The sequence below is a fragment of the Ambystoma mexicanum genome, chromosome 2p (genome assembly GCF_040938575.1).
Source record: "Ambystoma mexicanum isolate Mex_15411 chromosome 2p, UKY_AmexF1_1, whole genome shotgun sequence".
In the NCBI taxonomy this organism is placed as follows: Eukaryota; Metazoa; Chordata; class Amphibia; order Caudata; family Ambystomatidae; genus Ambystoma; species Ambystoma mexicanum.
In genome coordinates, this window is record NC_090923.1 from 1,362,534,821 (window position 1) to 1,362,559,891 (window position 25,071).

The 25,071-nt window shown below is 49.0% G+C and overlaps 1 protein-coding gene across 3 annotated transcripts in view; it reads left to right on the plus strand.

Moving 5' to 3' along the window:
• FLCN (folliculin) overlaps positions 1 to 25,071 on the plus strand; it is a 611,825-nt gene that overhangs the window by 227,565 nt on the left and 359,189 nt on the right. For all 3 annotated transcript variants that reach the window (XM_069645735.1, XM_069645734.1, XM_069645736.1), the window contains exon 4: positions 12,985 to 13,206. In XM_069645735.1, the coding sequence (XP_069501836.1) occupies positions 12,985 to 13,206 (222 nt within the window). The remainder of the gene's footprint in view (positions 1 to 12,984; positions 13,207 to 25,071) is intronic.

Consider the following 25,071-nt stretch of genomic DNA (forward strand, 5'->3'; position numbering starts at 1 on the left):
GTGGTTGGGGGAATGTCTACCTTCCCCAGGCCTTTTTCAGGCTCCTTTTAGCAATTTACTGTGATTGGGGTAAATTCTCCCTCCCCCTGGCCTTTCTCTGACTTCTCTTGATAATTCACTGTGCCTGGGAGAAGGTGTCCCGTCACCAGGCCTTTTTCAGGCTTCTCTTGGCAGTTCACTGGACAGCCCAGGTGGACTCTCCTGCCAGGGGCTGTCTTTCTCAAGTATGGGTCCCAGACGCCTTCTTAGGCTTCTCATATGTGGGTCCCAGACCACCGTGTATGATATGATAGGTTATTTATAACGCGCTTAATACCCAGAGGTTTCTAAGCGCGAACCCGGGATCGAACCTGTGTTGCCTCGTGCCGTCTTGCTTCCAAAGCGAGCATGTTGCCCCTGAGCTATCCTCCCAAGACTGGACTTCTTATCTGCGGGTCCCAGACTTTTGTTCAGGCTTGGCTTCTCAAGTGCAGGTCCCAGACCCCTTCATAATAGCTTCTTAAATGCAGGTCCCAGACCCATTCGTATCGGCTTCTAAATTGTGTGTCCCAGATCCCTTTACAATGGTTTCTCAAGTGTCCCAGAGGTCATCGGGCAGCACCCATAGCTTCTTTTGGGGCTCCCGGTCCTTCGCCTCCTTCTCAGGTCTTTGTCAGTTTTCTTGACGCTCTTCTTAGCCATTTCCTATTCTTGCACTGGTTTATACGGCTCTGCCACTCTTCGGTGGAGCCGTGCAGCACGTACCTGCTAGCATACGTTGTGTAGCGTTCTCCTGCGCCTATGCTTTCTGTCTTGCTTATTCTCGACACGTCTCACTTCGGCAAAGCAGGTAGGGACTCCCGTACTTGCCCTGTTTCGTACTGGTCAGCAGCTACAGGCTCAATTCTTCACGGTGCAAGCAAGGACCTCCGCTCATGGTGCCTCTGCGGAGAGATTGACAACAATGCTAGTCCCTCTTCTATCTTTAAGCTACTTGTTACTGGATAATTGGACCGTTCACTCGGGTGTGGCCAGCAGCCATGCAGTGAGCAGCAGCCTTCCTGTGCTACTGATGGATTCTTCATTGATGCACCGTGAAAATACTGCCTAAATATACATTTTATTGTGAAATCCCTGCTCTGGAGCATGACCAGAGCAGATTGAGCCCACTGGTGCTGTGCAGGGGGGGCTGAGGTGGCTTGGGACGCAGCGATTGGTGAAGAGGGGGCCGGGGCAGTGGTCCTAGGGCGTCTTCCCCTTTCCGTGGGCAGCCCGACTCAACTGACTGGAGCGGGCTGCAGAGGAGAGCAACACAAGCTGTCCTCATCATTTTTCTCCCTGCTCTCCAGCTATTCAAGTAGCTCACTCAGAGTTTCAGTAATCGGACACCGAGCAGGGCTGTGGGGCAGGGAGATGGAAAGAGGACCGGTTTGATCCCTTGGCAATAGATGGACAATCCAGGCCTGCTGTTTCTGTGAGGCCTCACACACCTGGTCTGGGTGTTTGCCTAGGAGAGGGGCAGGGAGGGAGAGAAGATGGTTTTTCACTGGACACGGCTTCTGCTGAGGTGTAACATTTATGTGTGATAAGTTTTGAGCCTTCACGCTGCGCCTTGCATGATGCCACCAATATGGCCCTTATTTCTTCAGTGAATAAGCCCCTGATTCTTTTGTTGTGTGTGACGGAGACAGCCTGGGGCATCAGGGCACTGGCATCCTAATAGCAGCCCAGCTGCTTGATCAGTGCAGACATAGAGAGCCGATCTGGCTGCTGCGCTGCCCGGCAAGAATTAGTGACTGCAGCACTGAATTGGCTCTAGTGGAGGGTGCCGGACAGTCAGAGTGTGTTGTCCTTGCCTGGGCTGCTGGTTGGTGGTCCTGCTGCAGGGCGCTAGCTGGAGGAGAGGGTGGACTGCTGCTGTACCCAGCCCTCACCCTGCGTGAACACACAGGTGTTATAAGTAAGGAGGGTAGAGCGGAGTATGCTTCCTTACTGTGGCACCTGGGGGATACGCTGCCCCTGGGGTACCCTGTGGACAGGCATTCTGCCGGCACTACCTGAGCTGAGCACATAGGAGAAGATACATTTGCGCAGCTCCCACCGGATCGGGCCCTTCACAGCATCAAGCATGTACAGAACTACCTGCAGGTGCCAGATAAGCATAACAGGGGCAGAGCCAAGCAGACTGTCATGGAGGCCTTTACCCAGGAGGGAGGTGGCACGGCGCAGTCGCTACTGCATAGGGGTGCAGAGCCTGCCTCCGGGGCAGTGAGTCAGCAAAGGGCAGATCAGATATTGGCAGCAATAGCAACGTTACAGGCATCCCTGGAACATAAGATTGAGATGGTTACCCTGAATGTCAGCCTTTTGAGACAGAATGCGGACCGACTTGGTACCACAGAAGCCCAGGCACGGGAGAACAGAAGCAACATTGATGGTGCTCAATCAGAAATTGCTACGATGACAGAGAAGGTGCAGGAATTGGAACGGCGTGCTGTGGACATAGAAGGCAGGGCAAGGAGGAATAATGTGTGGATCCTAAGACTGCATGAGGGGGAGGAAGGACAGGACCCCACTTCCTATGTCCAGAACTTGTTACAGGAGTTGGGCCCAGGAGTGCTGACTCAGAGGTTCACGGTGGAGTGGGCCCAGAGATCTCTAGCTAAAACACCCCCGCTCGGTGACCCCCAACACTGCTGATTGCTAAGAGCTTGTATTATAAAGACAGAGCGCACATACTGGCCTTCTCCAGGGAAGGCAGGGTAATAGAGCGAGCATCCTCCAAACAAACTATTTATCCAGATTACAGACAGATGGTGCAGAGAAGGAGGACGGCGTTATGACCTAACAAAGAGCGACTGCGTTTGGCCGACATACAATATATGTTAATTTACCCTGCCAAGTTGAAGGTGTTGCATACTGGGCGATCACACTTTTTCGAGGAGACCACGGCTGCACACTCATGGATGGACTTGATGGGGATCGCACAGTTACCGGCGCGACAGAACAATGACCCCTAATTGTGATGTTTGCAATGTCCGGTTGCCCAAACTGTTACAAGTTTACGGCGTCTTGATGGGCTAATGGTAGGAGCCTGGTGGTTGGCATCTTAGCCCACTACCCTTGTCGCCGCTGTTTTTTTCTTTATTCTTCTCGTGGGGACTTGCTGCCGGCTGAATTTTCCCCTGAGACGCTACTATAGACATTACACCTTTTGATACCAGTTTTAGGGCATCCGCTGCTGTTCGTCACCCGGGAGGCTGGAAGGGGGTGCATCAGAGGCAGTTCGGCCTGAATATGCGTGTTGCTATTAGGTTTGTATTATTTGATTGGATGGAGGGTGAGGGCGTTTTGGGGGGGCGTGGGTTTAGATTTGTTGTTGCATAGCTTTTTTTTGCTCGTGGCAATGGTTGTTGTGTTTATATTCTGTGATTGATTGATTACAAGGGATGACACTGGTTTGGGTGCTGTTGCTAAATGGGGCGATATGGGTGGATGTAGGGAGATGGGGAGGAGTCGATGAGATGAAGCGAGACCTGGAAGAGATGGCTAGCAATGTGCGGGTGGCTATGTGGAATGTCCGTGGCTTGAATGGATATTTTAAACCAGTTAGGACATTTGCATATCTGCGTAGCAAGGGCGTCTGGATAGCCCTTCTTCAGGAGACACACCGCACAGGGGATAGGCAGATCAAGCTTGCTGGGAAATGGGGAGGACAACTGTATTGTCCCCCTACTCAGCGTTTGCTTGGGGAGTTCTTGTGTGGATCGCCCCAACTGTCCCTTGAAGGCCTGATGTTCTAGGGCTCCTGGAGGGTAGGGAAGTATATATCATAAACTCATATGCCCCCAATCACACGGCCACATCACCGGATAGCAAATTTCAGAAGCCTACTCCCCCGGCAAAGGCCTTGAATGGATTGCTGGGGAACTTTGGGCTGACGGACATATGGAGGGCGACTCGCGAGAGAGACCGCTCTTACTCATACTTTTCTGCCTCTCATGGGGTGCACACCCGTATTGATTATATTTTCATGGGCGTGAGGAGCTAGGGTAATTTGATGACACCACTTATCAAGCTAGAGTCCTTTCTGATCATGCCTTTGATACCTACCTGGAGATTAAGAGCAGAAACTCTGTTGGGCACTGGATTCAGGGAACATTTGGGGAATGCGATAGAGACTTTTTTTTAAACTAACAATGGTAGCAGCGCTGGGATGGGGTACCTCATGGGAGGCCTTTAAAGTAGTGCTGCATGGGGAAGTGGTTGGTAAGATATGATAGGGCATTGATAACGCACCTATACACAATTGTTTCAAGGCACGACGAGGCAAGGGAGAGGAAAGAGAGGGAGGACAAAGGCAACAATATTACTAGGCCTAGTGACACTGAGATAGTGCAGGGGAGGTTGGGAGCTTGAACAACCGGGGGATGGGGAGGGTGAGCAAGTGCCAGACATGGGATCAAAAACAACAAGTAGTGCGGCCAACAGGTGGCAAGTGCAAGTGTTAAAAGTGCAGACAACAGGTGCCTAATAAGTGCAGGTAAGGGGAATGTAGGGTTGAGATACAGACCCCCCAAATGCAGGGTTTGCCAGGAGGCAGTGCAGGTGTGCAACTGGATGGGCAGGGACCTGGGCCCGAATTCAGAGGGTAACCAGGTGACCAGTGCAGTATCGGACAGGAGATCAGCAGGGGAGATGAAGAGAGAAGGCAGAAGCAAAGATGAAGGTCTTGAGGTGCTTCCGGAACTGGAGATGGTTCTGCTCAAGTTTCAGAGAGGCAGAGAGGCTGTTCCAGAGGGAGGTGCCAGCCGAAGAAAGAGATCTGCTCCCAACTCGTTGCTTGGAGAAGCGACTGACCCTCAAGGAGTTGGAGGTAGAGGAGCAAAGTAGGACATTATTTCTGAAGAGAGAGTTGGAGGCTTTTCTGTCTCAGGCCCCAGAAGGCCTTGTGGACAATGCAGAGGGTCTTGAACTTGATCCTTGCAGCCACTGGGAGCCAATGGAGAGATTTCAGGGCTGGAGAGATACGATCCCTGGGCTTGAGGCCAAGGACTAGTCTCGCAGTCCTGTTCTGGATGAGTTGTAAAGGATGGACAGTAGAGGCAAGCATTTTTATAAAGAGACTGTTGCAGTTGTCCTTCCTAGAGAGAACCAGAGCTCTGTAGACAGTGAGCTTCTGGGGAGGGGGAGGAAAGGAAGAATACCTCTGAGCAGGTGAAGCTGGTAGTTTGATTTCTTAGAGACGTTGGGGATGTGAGCAGAGAAGGGGAGTGTGGAGTCGAAGATGACCCGAGGTTCTTAGCCTCACAGGTGGGAGCAGGAAGAGGGCCAAGAGTGGCCGGCCAGAGAGTGACAGGAAAGGAAGGTGCAGGTGTGTCGATCAGGAGGATCTTGTCTTACTGGCATTAAGGCAGAGATCATTGGTGGCACACCACTCCTGGATTGCAGACAGACAATCCGGGATGAGAGATGGAGAAAACACAGCAAAGGGGAGCCTAAAAGCGAGCTGTGTGTCATTCAGATAGCAATGAAAGTTGGAGCATAGAGCAGCAATGTGATGGGCGAAAGGTGCCAGGTATTGGTTAAACAGCCAGAGAGAAAGGTTAGACCCCTGGGAACACCACAGGTAGAGAGAGAGATTGGGGAGAGGAAGGACCCAAGTTGGACCTGGGAGGGTCGGTCCAAGAGGAAAGAGGTCAGCCAGGCCAGGGCCTGATCAGTGATACCCAGGTTATCACGGAGCCGGTTGAGCAAGATGGCATGGCTGACAGTTCAAAAGCCGAAGAGTGATTGAGTAAGATGAGGACAGAGGGTTGATTATCATCAAAGTTAGAGAGCATTTCTTCACGGATGTTCAGGAGAGCAGTTTCCATGCGTCTGGCTGCTCTGAGGCCAGACTGATGGTCATGGAGACAACCAACAGATTCAGTGTCAAGATTAAGCTGAGAGATGGCCAGCTTTTCCAAGAGTTTGCCCAGGAAAGGAGTAATGGAGATCGGGCGATCATTACCCAGACAGGAGGAGTCCGCTGAGGGTTTCTTGAGAAGGGGGTGCACAAGAGAGTGCTTCAGAGGGGAAGGGAAGGGTCCAGTGGCGAAAGGTGATTGCAGAAGTCGGCCAAGGCTGGAGCGAGGGTGTCAATGTGGTCCTTGATGGTTTTGGAAGAACAGGGACAATCCTGTTTTGATGAGACTTTCATAGATCGGACTTGCCTAGAAACCTTGTCATTGGTGAACAGAGGAAAGGGAGGAGGAGAGGTGGCCGCAAGGGAGCCGGAGGAAGAGGAGAAGGCAGAGGGAGAAGGAGAGGGTGGACAGGATGTCGGGGGTTTTAGAGATGAAATGAGAGGCCAGAGCCGTGAAGAGTGCCTGGGAGGGGACAGAAGAGGTAGAGACTGCAGCAGGATTGGCCAGCTCCGTGCAGATTTTAAAGAGTGCGGCCGATTTGTTTTATGGCGCAGAGACGCCGGCTTGGAGGTGAGCTCTCTTCTTGGAGGACAGAGAGTCAGTATTGCCTTTGGAGCAGGCGGCAGGCCAGTTTGTTAGAGGATGCACAAAATGCCAGCCATTTCATCTCAGCCACCCTACACTTGCGTTTAAGGGTGACTAGGTCTGAGTCGTACCAGGAGTTGCACTTGGCTTTTGGCTTCAGGTGGATCCTCATGACAGGGGCAAGTACATCAAGAGTATCAGAGATAAAGAGTGGAGCTTGAAAAGGGCTATGTCAGGATGTGAGTCAGCCAGAGGTGCAGGAGGGGGGTTAGAAAGTGGTGGCGAAAGCCTCCACTGACAAACGCTTCATGGGTCGGATGACCGAGAAGGTGGGTGGCAGTGTGGGTTTAGGCTCAGCGTAAGGGGTAGAGAGAGAGATGTCAAAGGAGAGGAGCAAGTGGTCACTCCAGGATAGAGGAGTGGTGAGAGGGTTAAGGATGGGGAGATCTTTTGAGTGGGTGGGCTTCGGAGAGAGCTGTTGAACTCCCTCAAGATTATCGAGGTAGACATCAAATTGTTGGAAGGCAGGGATGCAGACTGGAGGGGAGTCTGGCGACCTGACTGCATTGAGGCAACAGTGCCTTTTGGCATGGGACTGGTTGGGCAAATTTGACTTTGTAGAGTACACACAAATGTTGCATGCAGAGGGTGACAAACCCGGTATGCTGCTGGCATGCTTATACAGTAGGGAAGATAAAAGGGAGATGAACAGGGCGGTCACTCGGTACAGGCAAGTGGAGATCTACACAGTGTTCTCCACGTACTATGAAAAGCTGTGCTCATCTGGATCAGAGGCTTGTCTCACATAGTGTTACCCCACCTTGAAAGGGAACAGAGGGAATTGTTGGATGCCCGCTCTCTCTTGAGGAGTTCCTGGTTGCCATGCGTACATTGCGGTCTGGGAAGATCCCTGGGACTGAAGGTCTACCAGGGGTATTCTATAAGGAAAATGCTGAGTTACTGGTGCCTAGGGTCCTTGAAACCTTAGAGGAGGCCTATGAGACAGTAATATTACCTAGCAACTTGCAGGAATCAATCATAGTGCCTGTACTTAAGCCAACCAAACATCTGTTGGATTGTAGTTACTATAGAGCCCTCTCCATGGTCAATCAAGACTGTAAGATCCTTATGGCTCTACTGGCAGCTAGACTAAAGGAAGTGATAGGCACATTGGTCCACACAGACCAGATTGGGTGTGTTGCTGGCAGAAACAACGCATGGAATTTGAAGAGACTTCACCATATTATTGATAGCACTGCAAATTTTAATTTGGATCTGGATTGCACGGTTGCCTCGCTAGATGCAATAAAGGCATTTGATTTGGTCAGATGTGTGCAAAAGCAAAAGGTGTCTCACCCGCCCTCTGGGATCTGTCATCCAGGTGGCCAGGACACGGTCATCGCTTTTGGATCCAGTTGCTGGGGGTGGTCCAATGCAGGAGGATCACATAGGTGAGGGGTCTCTTGGGAGTGGGACACCTGATGGCGAGATGCAGTATCCCCCTCCCTGTAACAACTTTACCCCATCCTACCCATTAGGATATTTAGGAACCCTTCCCCCCACCCCCCATTTCCCTTCACAAACACTTTCACACGGACAGCCTGCTCTGGGAGAACCCCATTGCACCCAAGCATTGTACCTGACATGTCCCCCTACTATGGTCAGGCAAGGTCAGGCAATTACTGGTAACCACTCATCCTGACTTCGATTACGCCTCCACACATGGATAAAAGGCAGAGCACGAGAGCACTCTGAGTGAGGCAAAGCACAGGAAGGAACAGCATTTTCCAGACGGCAGCTGAACAAGGGAAGAAAGACAGCAAACCAAGAATGGTACGCAAGGAGAGAAATACCCTTGACCTTTCCAGCAAGAAACCGTTACTTTCATAAATCCTTCAGATTTAAAAGTGTAAGGCCATGAAACCAGACTGAAGAATCCTTATTGTGTGTTGGAGATTCTTGTGGGCCTCCTGAACGGATGACCGAGTCGGGAGGAACAGCAGTCACTGTGGTACTGTCCTTGGCTCCAAGATCAAAGCAGCTCCAGAGAGATCAACACAGCCGGTGAGTTGGGGAGACTGATGCAAGACCGGTCTGTGTTGAAGTCAAAGTTGCAAGCGGCAACGTTGTATAAAGAGCTCAAGAACAAAAATTGGTAACAAGCGTGATGAATGATGCGAGAAAAGCTTAATTGCTGATGGATGTTTGAACATTAAGGAAGAAACATACAATACCAGTGACAGAGTGGTTCCGGCACTGCGGGGGTGCTCAATCGAAGGTCTCTGTAAGGTATCCAACTAAGAAGTAGCAGAAACTAAAGTAGAATATTTGGAAGAATGAGAAGGGAAGGGGAATCAAAGTAGTCCTGCGATGGTTTAAGCAAAAACCATTGCACATTCAAATGTATTCGATTTTTGATACAAAGAGGAGAAATTAGAAAGTGAGATTACATGGTCCGAGCCTGAACGAGGGAGACCAATTGTGAACATTGTGCTAAAGAGGTCCGAGCCCCAAGGAGGGAGGGCCATGGTCTGAGACTGATCGAGGGAGACCAATCGTGAACATCACGTTAACGAGAACTTGTGAATGTGAAAATCCTGATAAGAAAGGAACTTTGGTGCTTGTTTGTTACGACGGGCCCATTGCAATAAGAGACTATTATTGGGAAAGAGGTTTTGGCAGAAAGCCTTGATACCTATACTTTGAACTGTATCCTTGTGGCAGAGAAGCCAGAGTGTGTGGGAAGCTCGAAACGTGCAGCCTTACCCCGTGTTGAAAATGTGGGGAAGGGAAGCTAACTGCTCCCTTCATATCCTGACATATTATTTCTTGAACTCTTTTTTCTTTTTGTTATCCCACACCATTTGTATTTAGAAGTAAGGATTGGCAATAGGTTTATTAGTATAGGCCCTTTTATTTTGACAGAGATTCCACTAGGACTGCATTATTGTTATGTGATGGTCGTAGCTTGCTCGCATCCTTAGATTTAGGCTTAGATAGGCGTTCAACCAACCCATCGAAGTTCAATAAACACCCTTGAACTGTGATCACTTGTGTCTGTCTTCATTATTTGATACCATGCCTTCCTTACAGATGGGACTGGTTATACAAGGCCCTGCACTGTTTTGGCATCGGGAAGGGCTTCTTGCAGTGGGTGCACCTGGTGTACACGGAACCAAGGGCTAGGGTGAGGTTGCGCAGGCAGATTTCCAAGTGGCTGAGGAAAGGCAAAAGGTAGGGCTGTCCGCTGTCCCCTATGCTGTTTATTCTGGCCCTTGAGCCGCTCGCGGTGTACCAAAGATCTGAATATCAGTAAGCGGGCATTCTGATTGACGGCGTTCGACATTTGATTTCATTATATGCGGACGATATGCTTCTCTGTCTCGCACCCAGAAGAAAATGTGCAGTATTTCTATGATGTAATAGGATTCCTGGACTATTCAGGTATACATATCAGCAGGACGAAATCCTGTTTATTTCCATTCGCTGCAATCAGATGCCTCAATAGGAGTCAGCTGCCTTACGTAGACTTGTGCTGTGAGATGGACACTTTCAGATATATAGAGGGGGGTAAATGTGAGGCATGACCTTTGCACCTCGCATGTACACAACACCCTGAAGGCCCTGGATGGTATGGGATAGGCTTCCACTGTCAATGATGGGAAGGGTGGCACGTTTGAAAATGCTAACGCTCCCATGTTTGCTTTATCACTTTGTCAATATTCCCTTCAACATCCCCACATTTTCTTTTAATGAGTTGGATTCTACTGTCCGTGCTTTCATCTGGAAGAGTCAGAGAAACCAGGCCGCACAGAGTACTTTTCAAAGGGAATATATGGGCGGGAGATTAGACTTCCGCATTTTGAGTTGTGTTTTCTGGCGGGGCAGCTGCAGTTTGGTATGGATTGGCTGGCAGACAAACAGTCTTTTGACACTGTCCTGCTGCAGCTCTCTCACATGTTATTTCTTGAAAGAGTTCTTGTGGATCAGTGAGAGTGTGTTTTTGCACTTGTCCCACCTTCTGGCACTGGGGAAGGCTGTGTGGCGGAAACCGTGGCGGCTCATGGGAATCCTGGATCCTTATTCCCCAAGTATCCCCATTGTGGTGTTGTCAGGTGCGCGACTCAAGTCGGTACAAGAGATTAGAAGACATTGGTAGGCCAGTGGGGTGGCTACAGTAGTTGATCTGATGTCTGAAGGGAAGGTGATGGACTTTGAGCCCCTAGTACAGATCTCAGGTATAGATAGGGGTCAATTTGTACTGCACATGGGCCTCATGAACTAGATTGGTGGGAGATGGCCTGCTTTCCTTTAAGGCACTGAGCTGGATCCGGTCTTGGACACCATGTTAGGATACATTAGAGGGAGGTCATGAGGTCTCCAGAGTGTATCAATTGGTCCTGAGCAAGCTAATCAAGCACGGGCTGAAAGTTCAGACGCAGTGGGAGTTGGACCTGGCCAAGTCCTTCACGGATGCAGAATGGGCACCGACCTTGCTTTACACCAGGAGGGTCTCTAGGAATGCCGATTTAAATTATCACAATTTTATGAAACACAGAGGGCATACATGACCCCTCATAAAATATATCAGTTTCATAGGGTGGCACTGCAGGTCTTCCCTCGCTGTGTGAATGAGAACGCTGATATGTTGCACATGTTTTGCCCAGTGGTTCTGAAGTTCTGGGTGGCAGTTGCGGACAAGGTTGCCACAGGTGATATCAAGATGCATTTGTGGCCTCCAGAGGCGTGCCTTCTGGGGTTGTTTCCAAGAAGTAAAAAACATACTGCACACTTCATTAGGATGAAAGACTTGGTCTGCGTGCTTGCCAAGCGCAGGATTGCAATAGCCTGGAAAGTGAAGGAGGAACCCAGTGTGAATGCGTGCTGGTGTGATTTGAAGAGAAGGGCGATTGCTGAGACCTCGGCCTGGTGTAGAGCTGTATATAGATAAGTGAAAGAAGTGTGTGACGATGTGGAGGCTTGGATAGACTTGACACAAGCTATGTTTGCTCCATCAGATGACATGCCTCCATAGTAGATCCACTTTGGACAGACACAATCATGGGCATGAGCCTTAAATCTATGCGCCTCCCTGGGACATGTAGGGAACCTCACTCTTGATTCGCTGTAACTATGGATTGAAACTGCACGAGCAAGTGTTGATGTAAGTATCCTTGGTTAGGTTTATTTTTTTATTTTTTGTTTTATGGGTGGCTCTTATTTGTTCTTTGATTTGTTTTATTACTAATTTTGATCTCTCGCATATTGTACTGATTGATATGAGTGCTTGAATAGTGATGACTGCAAGCCATTAGTTGTATTTGTTGTACATTTCTTTTTATTTGTCTTTTGGAAATGAAGAGTATTAAAAAAACAAAAAAGAAATGGACCATTCACTCTGGTTGGTTAGGGTTCTGTGCATCTTCTTCGTCACAGTACTTAGAGGGGACGACTCAGTGGAGTCAGCCCTAATCTTCATCGAACCAGTAGCGGTATCACTGCTATAACAAAAATACATAGAGAAACCTATAAGATCAAGGGAAGGAAAAGAAGATGAGGAAAGAAAGGTGGGTGAAGGTGTGTCATACTGCATTGGCTCCTGATGTCCGCCCTGTATCCCAGAAGGGGAATCCCTTCCCAATGAGATCCACCCGCCGAGTACCACCCCTTGGGGGACTATTGGGTAGCGGCCTCAGCTCCCTGGCCTTACGGAAAGGGTCTCCCCCATTGGGAGCAGGGACGACATCATGAGATTTGTCACAGTGGTGTTTGATATTTTCCGGTTGTTAGACTAGAATATAGGATCATTGGGGGTCCGAGTCAAGCCAGGAATATATAATAGGGCTGTATTCAAGGACACCCCCACCCTGGTATACAGAGTACTACGTCAAATATAGAGGGTGGTGTTACTGGCAAATATTTATTATAATAAGAAAATCTGTTTGCTGAATGCTTACAGTTGGACAGAGATGGAACCGTTACCTCCTCAATAAGTATATAGTAGACCAGGGGCCAGGGAAACGTGGTAGTTGGGGTTGTGACCCAGTCTAGGAGGGAGTTTTGTTGGGGTTTTATAATTTGCTGTCAGAACAAGATGAGGTATAGGTTCTACATGTAATATCTGAGGTGCAATATGCTACACTATTATACTTGGAGTTGATGTTAGGGCCATTTGTACCCTGCGGCGGATGTAATTTGAGCCCCCCGCCACCACATGATTAAGAGGACTGCTAGCAAAGCCTCGAATGTACATTGTGATGCCAACACAGTTTTGTGTATTTCTGTTGAAATGGGGTTCTCATGTTGGTCTCTTCTCTTGCTATTGCTTATATGTAAAACTATAATAAAAATAATATGTTGGCCCTTCTGCTTTCTTTATTTGAAGCACATTCTAAGACCTATGTAATAAAACATTCCAAATACACATTCAGTGACAATCTGTTATGTTAAGGGATGATGAGGTGTTGATGTTTGCCATGCTTATCCTGTAATCATTTTCATTTTCTGAAAGGTGTGTCCTGGGCGTGAAGGACCAATCTTTTTTGGGGACGAGCAGCATGGCTTTGTCTTCAGCCACACCTTCTTTATCAAGGACAGCCTGGCTCGTGGCTTCCAGCGATGGTACAGCATCATTGTCATCATGATGGACCGAATCTACCTCATCAACTCCTGGCCATTTCTACTGGCTAAGATCCGGGGCATTCTGGATGAGCTTCAGGGCAAGGCTATGAAGGTTGGTGAACTAATATGAGACTAGTGAGAAGTCGGCATATGCCAGCCATATCTCAGGCATCTGGGTGAGAGGCAATAATATGATACTCAATAGGAATTATTTATGCTTTATGGTTTGGAAATCTGTAAAACCAAAATAGAAACAAAGGAAGAGCCCCCTTTAGACAGTAAAGTATTTGCTTGGCTTATGGCACACATACAGTAGAATTGTATGGTTTAAAGAAAAAGGTTATATAAAATAAGCTAATGATAAAAAGTTTTCGAAACCAATATAGTGCCATGGTACATTTGCACTACAGAACTTAGTGTGGTTAACAATGCATGAATCCATATAGCCGTACAGCGATGCAATAGACTGCAAACCCAGACTTCAAAATCAGTGGCACAACCATTGTTTCTTATAACTGCCAAATAGTCTACATATCATTTACATATTCTGACAAAATCAACATTTTTACACAGGTAACAAGGATGGAGGAACATTCAGGAAAGGGTCAGAGTGGGCCGACCCCAACTCCTGTTAGTTAGATGTTTATATTTGTCTCTCAAGCCCCTTGATGGCTGAACATGGAATAGGCCTCCTGACCCTACTGGAATTGGACCCGTCCTGGAATGGGATTGATAAGTTTTTTAAATGTGCTATTCATTGTGCTTCTAATTTCACAAAGCTCTTCCATCTGCAGCACTTATTTAAGGCCATAATCCAAAATGTGTGTAAAACAAAGATTTTTGTGCCACTTTTACATCCCTTTTAATGGAAAACCAAGCATTTCTGCTGACAGTTTGTGGGATCCTGTCCCGATGTTTAGGATTGAGGCCTTTTAAGCCTCACTCACTTGCTTAACTCATTTTGTTTGGGTGGCACTTTTTAGTCCTTAAGGCTTCCAGTGCCGGGGGGTGGGGGGGCAGTCCCTCATTTGTGTCTATGATATGGCACTATGCACTTGCTTATGGGCATAGTACAGTGGGACCTTGTTTCCGCTTTTTTCTTTATGGGCATTCTGTCCATATTCAGTGTAGTCTAGGCAGGTTGGGGGCAGCCGTGCCTTATTGTTTTTTTAATGTTGCAGATGCACACCTTTGTAAACTTTCTCTTTTACCAAATGGTAGCCATTGTATCACTAGAGTGACCTGTGACTAAGTCACCTCCCTAACCTTGGGGATTGACAGTGGGGTCGTCAAAGGGGCCAGGGCTGCCCTGAGTTAGGGAATGCTGGTTCCAGAGAAGGTATATGGGTTCTCCTTGCACCACACCAACTGGGTCCACAGACTAAGGCAGGGGGGCAGTCACAGGAGCACATCTTCCCAGCCCTACAGGCACTTGTGACCTCCTGGTGGCTGTCACAGGAGATTTTACCAACTCTCCTGTGGGGTAGTCGCAAGAGCTTTCACACACCCCAAATGTGCAGGATCCCCACAGAGCGTAGTCACAGGAATGCTCACCCCTCTACCATCCCTGTAGATGTCCAGCACCACCAAAGGAGTAGACACATGCACACACATAAGCCCAGCACCCTTACGCATGTGATGGACCTCCCAGATGGAAACGGATAGCTAGACTTCGTAGGGAACTACTTCTCATAAGGCTGAAAAACTAGGAGAGCCGTTTACATAGGGTGACCAGACCCGGATTTGGCTGCTCTCCCCCCCTTTCTCAAGATTATTTTTCCATTGGAAAACGCAGTGGTTCCGGTTTTTGGCTGGCAGGCAGGAATGCCCAATCGCACACAGAAGAAATGCTGCCACTGGCTCCCGGTCTCAGCACAGAAGAAATGCTGCATTTTATGAATGAAGATAGTGGTAGTTTGCGATAAAGCAATTTATAGTATGTGTTTATTCCAACAGTAATACTTAAACATCATTCTCCTCCAACCGCTACAGAAGTGTAGTGCCTTGAAAGCCACTGTCAAGAGGTAGTCCTACTTTTATGTTAGTTACCCTGTCCCGGCTTTTTACTTTTTTTCTGGTCACCCTACGTTTAAGACCCTAGATCCACACGGAGCATGGACATCAGAACCTCTCTCATTAAGGTGAGAATGCTGCAACAGTCCAAGGAACTGGGCAAGCTAAGAAATGCATTGTCTCGGTGGAATGGCTGGTGGATAAATTCTGTGTTTTTTCGTGGTTTGCAGAACTCCTGCGGGTGCAAATGTTTGTCCGACCAAGGAGGAAGTGGTTTGCACACATTGATGGAGTAGGTACACCTAACACATTCTCCAAATTGGACTAGTGTTGCAAGGATCACAAAACTGCAAATTCCCATTGACTGAGACATAATGGCCACAGCCTTCCTGACTTCCCTGAGGATTTTCTGACTCCCACTATACACGCTGACAGAACCACGAGACCCAGATTTTCACAGGCAAGGATCTAAGTGGGAAGCAAGGAGACCCCAGACAAGTCCATGTCTTCACTAAATTCCAAGATGGCGGCACAGCCTTATTTAATCTCAGGCCAGCCCTCTTGTAAACCACCTGTCCACTCTCTCATGGTCCAATCTGAAAAGCAGAATCCTCAATACACGAATGCTGTTTGTCCACAAGTGCCACCTATTGGGAGCGGGGACACCAGTATCAAAAGCAGCCAGTTTATTCTGGCAGTGGGGAAAGATAGATTAGGAGTTGAAGGAAGGACTTTGGCAGAGTGCAGAGGGAGAGGGTACTGAGAGGAGATTAAGAGGAGAGAGATGTAGGTTGGAGGGAGAGTCTGGAGGAGGTTGGAGGAAGAGGGAGGTGTCACCAGGGGGAGGTGAATTGTTGGAGAGTGCATCAAAGAAAACAAGTTGGTAAGCTGTTGCCAAAAGAGAAAGCTTGAGGATTTTGTGCACTGTAACACATGCATAAATAAATAAATAAGGTAAGAGTTGTTTGGGAGTTAGGAATAAGTCAATCTGAGGACACAGGAGAGTTGTGAGGATGTTGGAGGAGAATTGATACTATCTAGAAACGGAGTGCAGTCAGGTTACGGGAGAATAACCTTCAGAAAAAATAATTGATCATGTGGAGAAAGGAGATAAAAGTCCTTCACGGTCTAGAGGCCCACGTGGGGCTGTGGCAGGCTTTCCGGCAGAGAATAGTAATTTACCTGATATAAACCCCTGCGAGAGTTGGATCCCACCCGACATGTTTACTATTGAACAGCAATACAGTGGTGGGCGTGGGTCTAACTCTAGAACCTCTACTAACCAATGATGATTACCCTTGTGTGTATTATTAGCATCAGGTGATGGGAGATCCGCTTCTATGTCTCATCTCCTGACCTATGGTCCTCTCACCTCACTGCCACTCTCCCACCTTACTCTTCCACATCCATTAATGGCGGCACCAAGTGGGAAGTCCTCCTTACAGGCTTCTTCTCATCCCGGTGCTGCGTCAATGTCTACCTCACGAAACAGTCCTGGTCCAAGGCCCTCAAGCCAACCTCCTTCTCTTTGACGAAATCCTGCCATCTCTCATCAATTTCCTTCCTTCTCCTGCCTCTTCCCCCTTCTACCCTCTCTAATCCACCACCTCTGATGGAAGCCACACGCCCCTATACTCCGCCTCAAAAAACCTTCAATGGCAGCAATCGTCTCCACCTGGCGACCCTCAACTCACGCTCAGCCATCAAACACTCTGCTGACATCTGCCTTCTCCTTGAAGACATTTACCTGGACATGCTTGCACTCACTGAAACTTGGTTCAAGGCCAGCTCAGTTACTTCCTTTCACTCACTCCTATCCAACGGCTTTAAGATCACCTCAAAGCCCCGACACCTCCCTGCTGGCACAGGGTTGCCTTCATTTTCCCTGAGTGGATTCCTTCTTCCATCCTACCCACTCAGCCCTATTCCTCCTTTGAGAGTATAGTATGCAAATTGGTCATCTCTCCTTCCACCACCTTGACCATTGCTACCATCTACCGGCCCCCAGACACTTCTCTGTTCCTCTCTGAGTGGGCGGACTTCTGTTCCTCCCTACCACCTCCAACCTGCTAATACTAGGTTACTTCAACTTCCACCTAGACGCCCCTTGCACAGCAACCACCCTCTTCACTGACCTCTGCTCCTCCCTATCCCTCTCCATTCTTCCCTCTGGCCCTACCCATTGTGCTGGACACACGTTAGATGCCATCATCCACTCCAACATCATTCTCTCTACTCCCCTGGTCACCCCTCTCTCCTGGTCTGACCAGTCTCTCCATACCACTCATCTGGGTCCCTATGGCCCTGTGACAACTCCACATAAATCTCTGCCAACCTCGTTCACGAACATCCGTCCGATGAAACGGGTGTGGCTGCTGCCTTCTCTTCCACCGTCATTCCCCCTTACCCACCGAAAACAGACTCTACCACTGATTCTGCCCTCAGCAACCTCTATCTGTCCATTACCAACACCCTTGTCATCCTTGCCCCAGTCATGAGAATCCGCCAGAACTTTCAGACGAAAAATGTAAGTACAGTGCTGCTGAAAGGAAGTGGCACACTTCAGGCTCACTCACCCTCTGACAAACGGGCCTGCCGCCTGACCCAGAGACACTACAGGCTATCCATCCGTGCCAAAAAAAGCGCACACATTCAGGCACGTGTGTCCAATGTGACCAACAACACAATCTGCAGGGAACTTGCCAACCAGTCCGCAGTATCTTCTGCCCCTACTCCTTCCCAGGCCCTTTGCAATGCACTCGCCTCTCACTGCACTTACAAAACCCAGAACATACTGAACAGCCTTGTCACACACTCTTCTAACCCAAGCCTCTCCCCTATCCCCCCCCCTACCACTCACCCTCCTCCTTTCTCCTTCTCTTCCTTTGCTCCTATCCCCCCTGAAGAAGGCACCAGAGTTTTCAACTCCATGAAGGTCTCTTACAAACAGGTTGCCTCATGCTCTTCTAGAACCATCAAGGACAACATCTCCTCTCTCGCCCCTGCCCTTACTGATCTCTGCAACCACTCCTTTGCTACTCGTTCTTTCCCAGCCACCATCAAGCACTCCCTTGTGTGCCCCTTAATTAAAAAACCCTCTACTGACCCTTCCTGCCCTGCCCAGCCAACTACCGCCCCATTTCCATCACGCCCTTCCTGGGGAAACTGCTTGAGAAGTTGGCCCTCCCCCAACTGAACTCTCATACTAAACTTGTTGGCTGTCTACACGACCACCAGTCTGGATTCTGAGCATCCAGAGGCACGGAAACTGCTCTTCACAACACCCGTGAAGAACTGTTTGCATCCCTTGACTCCAACTCCCCTGCTGTCCTCATCCTCCTTGATCTCTCTTCTGCATTTGACACAGTGAACAATTCCATCCTCATAGAAAGGCTCCCTGATACCCTTAGTATCTCGGAGCCGGCACTGGACTGGCTTACCTCCTTCCTAACTGACCATTCCTCCAAAACCATTCTGGGCCCTTTCTCCTCCCCTACTTCCTCTTCCACCTGTGGCGTCCCCCAGGACTCCATTCTTTTGCCCTGGCTCTTTAACATATACCTTTCTCTGCTGGCATGCCTCATTTCCTCCTTCTCCCCCAACTTCCAGTGCTACTCTAACGAAACACAACTCTTCTTCAAACTTCCTACTGATGCCCTTTCACCTTCTTTCATCCCTAACTGCCTCTCTGCCTTCCAGGCCTGGTGCACTGCTAATGACCTCTGCCTCAATGCCAGCAAAACAGAGATTCTCCCTATTGGGTCCCCTGCTGCACCTTACATCTTCCCATCACTCTGGCCTTCCTCCATGGGTTCCCCCCTCCCCCTCCTCTGAAGCCAGGAATCTCTGACTCATCTTCGATTCCTCCCTTTCCTTCATCCCTCATATTCAGGACATTGTCAAGAAGTCCCACTTTCAGCTCTTCCTTCTCAAAGGAACTCTACCCTTCCTCACCTTCCCCCATAGACTCAATGTAACCGTGCTCTGGTTCTCTCCAGGCTAGACTATTGCAATAGCCTCCTCCTTAATCTTCCTTTGTCCATCCTGCGACCCCTCCAGCTCCAGCAATAGAGCAGCGAGACTTATACTTGGCCTCAAGCCCAGGGACTGCATCTCTCCTGCCCTTCCAAGCCTTCACTGGCTCTCGGTCTCCGCACAGATTAAATTCAAATCCCTCTGAATCATCCACATGGCTATCTGGGGCCGGAGACCACGCTATCTTCAATGCTTCCTGACCAAATACACCCCTTCTAGACTCCTGCATTACTCTGGCACCAACTCCCTGCATGTGAAACGGTTTGCTAAACTGAGAGCTAGTGGTCGATCACTTTCCTCGGCGGGCTTCCTCTGTGGAACAGCCTCCCTTTGCGTCTTGAGCATGACCTCCTTAAGTTCCGAAAAAGCCTCAAGACCTTTTTCTTTACTTCTTCGTCCTCCTCCTCTCTTCCCTGCTAATCATACAGTATAGTGACTGATGTGCAGTGCCCTTATGTATCCTCGGGGCCCTGACACCCCACATCTCTCATCCTAGCCGCTGTCTATTTACAGCACTTACCAGGCGCTGGTAACTGCTTAGGGGTCCATCGGCAGCCTGCCGGCTTTACCACCACGGCTACTGCCGGGCTTGTAATGCGGGCCAGTGTTTCACAATCACGGAAAGCTAAAAGGCCCTGACAAAAATACACCCTGGTGTCTCTTTATAGTCTAACCATGGAACAGAAAAATATGTTGCAAAAAATGGGTCAAAATTGCTTTATTTCAGCCCCAAAAACATTGAAACTGTCAAAAAATAGAATTTGGAAAAGCTTTTAGGCCCATAGGCAGATTTACCCTGTGTGTTACATCTTCCACATCCTCTACCTTACGAACTACTATGATTCCCACAGGCTCACGTTTCCACACTCCCACATTACGTAGCCCCCAATGCTTAGCTCTGGGCGCGCAGACGAGGCGGCACCATTGCACCCGTCATGTCAGGGGGGTCCATGGCAGGCTTGGTGTCTATCGCCCTTCTCTCCGTTGGCAATGTAATTGGAGGTTCCCATTTGGCCGCAATCACCGTTGCTCGTGTGGACCTGATCGTCACGTGAGGAGACCAAACGCAATCGGTATCACGTGACGACCCCCACGCCTCAACGTTTCCCTGTTGAGCATCACGTGATTTTCTCCATTGGTTAAAATGCTTTCAGAAACACCGAAACGTTGCTTCACAGCTGGTCTTTCTCTCGGACATTGCGACGCTTCGTACTTACCAGGATTTTGGTCACTCGACAACGGTCTGCCTAACGGATTGCTTGCTCTACGCTCTACGCCCTGAACTTGCCTTGAATATCATCGGAACTCTCAGTCACTCGACAACGGTCTGCCTAATGGATTGCTCTCTCTTAACCCTGAACTTGCCTGGATTAGCTCTGAAACTCTTGGTTACTCGACCACGGCCTGACTAACGGATTTCTCCACGAACCATGATTTTTGGAACCTGGGCCTATGGCCTCTCACTAGGCGTTCGCCTGTGCAAGCACTCCAAACTCCAGTGCTTACCATCACCATACCAGAGGTTGTGGGAAACCCATCTGAACCCGGGCTCAGGTCCAGTCACTCTCCTTCCTTTCTGGGTGGGCCTACAGTACACATAGGTAAGAACGTTTAGTTTCTATTCCTAAAATACCCTGTAATATTGCATTTCGCCCTGTACTTAATCCCTCCTGGCCTTACAGCGCTCAAAGGGTCCTTCCGGCAGTTCCTGACTCCAGACTCGACGAACTACCACACCTGTGGCCTCAAGGATTGCACAGGCAGTGTTCATATAATTGCATGTGTGGTACTTGGGGACGGAGGTATTCATATCTGCATGACCGGCAACTTTGTAACACTGTGATGGTGAAGGCATTTCAAAGCTTTTTGCTTCAGCAAAGTTGTTCAGCCTTGTGGCTCTGTTCTGCTTCCAATATATTGAAGCCAGCATAAAAATTTGAATTTGAAACATTTAACAACATTCTCATTTGTAGGCCCTTAGGCAGATGTGCTTTACTATGTGTGACAGGGTGGCCCACCAGCCCACCACAAATAACCACTCTGACTCTGATTGCCGGTACAAGGGTCTTTATTGTAGAATATAAGACAGACTAGCTGTATATAAGAGACACTAGCTGTAGGATCTTAGAATGGTCTCCAGGGCCTGTCAGTCTTTTAGGGAAGTTTGGCGCTAGGGGCATCCCTCGCCCTCTACTTCCCGCCGGTTTACCCACTTCCTAGCCCAGGCATTTGAATGTTAGTTTCTTGCCATCCGGGTCAACTATCTATCTATCAGCTGCCTTATTCTGTTGACATTTCCCTCAGATGGAGGCTACCTAACTCTCTCAGGGATTTTCTAGACTTTCCATGACCTACCCCGCTCAGTAGTATAGGGATTTTGGGTGGGTGCCTTCTTTCGTACGGTGTCACTCTTTCTCCTTCTACACATGTTCTTACCTGACCCTTCACTACACTGGGTTCTTAAGATGTTCTCCTCCAACCATGTTATTATCCCTCCGATCTCTCACACTGCCTTTCCACGTCCACATTTGGATCTTCTTTTCTTACTCCTATTCTTACTATTGCTTGAAGCTCCAACTGCCCCTCTACCTCTGTTATCTTCTCTTCCCTCCTAACCCCCACTCTACTTCCTTCTTCCTCCCACTCTATTTCCCTGCCTCTTGCTATTTTTCTGTTCTAATCTATGTCTCACTCTACGCTGATAGTTACTCCTATATTCCACTCACTGTCGCTTTTACTATTCTGTTGCTCCTACTATTTCTACTGCATACTTAACCCCCACTATTGCCCTCTACTACCTACTACTGCTCTACTGCTTCTTCTACACACTAATGCTCTCTACTACCTACTCCACTTCCAATATTATACTTTACTCCCACTACTACTACTGCTTACTCCTTTTCCATTCCACTACTCCCACTAAAACTATCTCCACTCTCCACTACTACTTCCTCTGCCAATACTGCTCCTACTCTACCTCTACTCCTCACACTTTCCGTTCTCGCACTCAAAAACTCTACAGACCCCCTCTTAACAAATGGACTCCCGACTCCAATCGCTCTCGCCTCCTCTGGTCTCTCAGACGCCTCCTTCACCCCCTCCTGTCCTCACCCTACTAACCCAGACTCGATCTTTCTCACACACGTCCTTAAATACCCAAAGCCCTCCCTGGATTGGCCAATTTACCATAGCAAATCACCTACCTGTCTCCAGAGGGTGTGAGGGGGGGGGGAAGGGCTTTGGAAGGCTTCTTAGGGGCTGGTAAGCCCTGCCCCCTTCTGGCTGCATTATTGACCTGAAGCCTGTAACAACTTCCAGGAGTCATGCCTCCCTGCAGCTTTTTCCTAATGCAGGCCACTGGTGGTCTAGCGGGGCTCATTTGCTGTCACGACCCTCGCCCAAAACCCCCTCTGGCAAACCCATTGGCCAGGTGGAGTCAGGACTCGGACCTCTAGAGCCTGGCATCCTCTTCAAAAGCCCTCATGGGGCAGTCCTGGCGCCTATGGCGCCAGGCTCATACACCATGTACAACAATTTGCTTGGGAACTACTTTATTGTATTGTCAACCAACATGGAGGCATCCACATAGCTTGGTTCCGTAAGAACCAAGCTATGCGGTGTAGTGTTTTGGGTGTGGCAGGCCTGGAACTACTTTCCCTGGTACTACTTTACCTGGGCTATATAAACCACACCCTGACTGCAGAACATGCTTCGTGTTACTTTGCAGCTTGCAACGTGACGCTCACCGTGTCCAGCTATTCCCTCGAACCTCGGAGAAGCAGAACCTGCAAGGAGACAAAAGGAACATCATTAGCAGCAGCATCTTACCTGCAGTCTTCATCTTTAAACACTCACAGCTACTGAGAACAGCTTCCTTGAATCTGCACGCCTCCCGGACAGAACGACCTGAAAGAAGAAGATATAGGCAATATTAAAGAAAGCTGTAGAGACATTTACAAATTACGAACTGCTCAAAAGGCTTACCTGGCTGGTCGCCTCTCGGCTGGCACCACTCCGGACATTCCACTCGCCCTGAAGAACACTGCAACCTACAAGGAAGGAAAACACAGGTCAGCAAAGGCAAGACTTCGCAGCGCTGCGCATAGCGCTACTTACAGCATCATAGCGCTCTTAATGCGCCATCATTTACCAGCAGGGGCTCAACCAAGCCAGTTCGCCGCGCCGAAGCTATGCATACCTAAGGGAGAAAAAAGAGACATTTTAAACAAAGAAAGGCATGCAGGATAGCAACAAAACTAAAGAACAGCAATAAGACCTACCTGAACAATATCAAACGGGCCGGCGTCAGTGAAGTAACTGGACCGCACTCGCCCAAAGACAACGTGCCCCTGCAAAGAAGGCAGGACGGAGAGCACGCCTATTTCTACCACAAGATGAGGAGAGGGCGCCAGAGGGACTGAAAGCATACGGGGGTGGAGGGAGGATACCTACCCCAGCCGGTCAGTCTTGAACACAGTCCTACTGTATTTTCAGGCAGAACCTTCCCCGCAGACCACATCAGGGCAAAGCTGAGAAGCATACCAGCGAGTAACCCGGCTGGGTGGCGTCACTGTGGATACCAGGTGAGTGTAACATTTTCCCTGTGAAGGTGTGATGAATTGGATTCTGCCTCGCAGGAGTTCAAGGGTGAGCAGGGAAAAAAGGCCCATTCAGCCTTCACACTTCTACAAACCAAAACACAATGCAATCATAAAGGTAAAACAGGGACAAAAGATAGCCAGTGGGTATCGGGTGAGCCCATCGAATCCCCCGACTAGTCTGGGAGGACTATGGATGATCTGGTCCTCTTGTATTCACTGTCGTCGGACAGTGGTGATACATGCATCAGTATAATGAAGGGATGGGGGCTTTGCTCATGTTAATGAACACATGGTCCAAAAAGATCTCTGTGTTAGCGGGAAGCAGGGCCTCAGTGGGAGACCCAGTACCTTTCCCACTCAGGGATACTAACCCCAGGCAGAGTGGGAATTCATCGTCTAAGATGCCCACGTTGACTATTTCTTCCTCTTCTTCCTCCTCCCTGAGCGTAGCACTAACTACGGCCGGCTTGGGTCTACCCTTGCAGCTGGGATCCCCTTCCTATGTTTCCGATCTCTGCAAGTAAAGCAGCCTTGAGGGGCTATGAGTGCGGACGCCCCAGTGCTAGGGGGTTCCATGTATTTACGACGACGCCCTAAATAACGAGATACTTTTAAAACGACACCTGAATTATTTATTTTAACTTTGGGGGTCCCCTCCCCCAAGCCTCCGTTTCTACTGCCTTTTTACCCTCCCCCCAACTACCCCACCCCTTTTAATCCCTTACCTTACCCCCATATGTACTTTTACTTTAAAATTCAACTTGTTGTCGTTAGTTAGGTGTCGTCTAAAATGTGTCGTTATTTCTTTTTCCTTATTAACACTGGATATCGTGCTAGGGGAGCCCTCATTTCTCCTTTCTGACGATATAGGTGACCGGGTTCTTCCCTCAGATTTATGGAGCCCTTTCTTGGCAAGAGGGTACACGCCTCTGTCCTTACTGTGATGATTCGCTAGGTATTATCACTTCTGCCCAAGGGGGAGCCCTTTCTCATGAGGCTAGGGAGGTGTGACTGCTACCCAATGGTCCCCCTAGGGGTGGTTTAATGTGGGAGGATCTCATTGGGAGGGACTACCCCTCTGGGGAGAAAGAGGTTCACCTAGGGTACAGCCCGTTGGCCAACCTCACACCCCAACCTTCCCTAACCCCCACCCTCTATGGAAAACAACTTCCTTGAGAGTAGATCCATGTATTTCTGTAATGTAGGTGAAACAACCACAAAAGAAAGTACCAGGATGAAGAAGAGCACATGAGACATGAAGATGACTGGTTGTGCTAGTATTGGTACAAGGTGGCCCCGAGGATGCATGAAGATCAATCCATCAATGT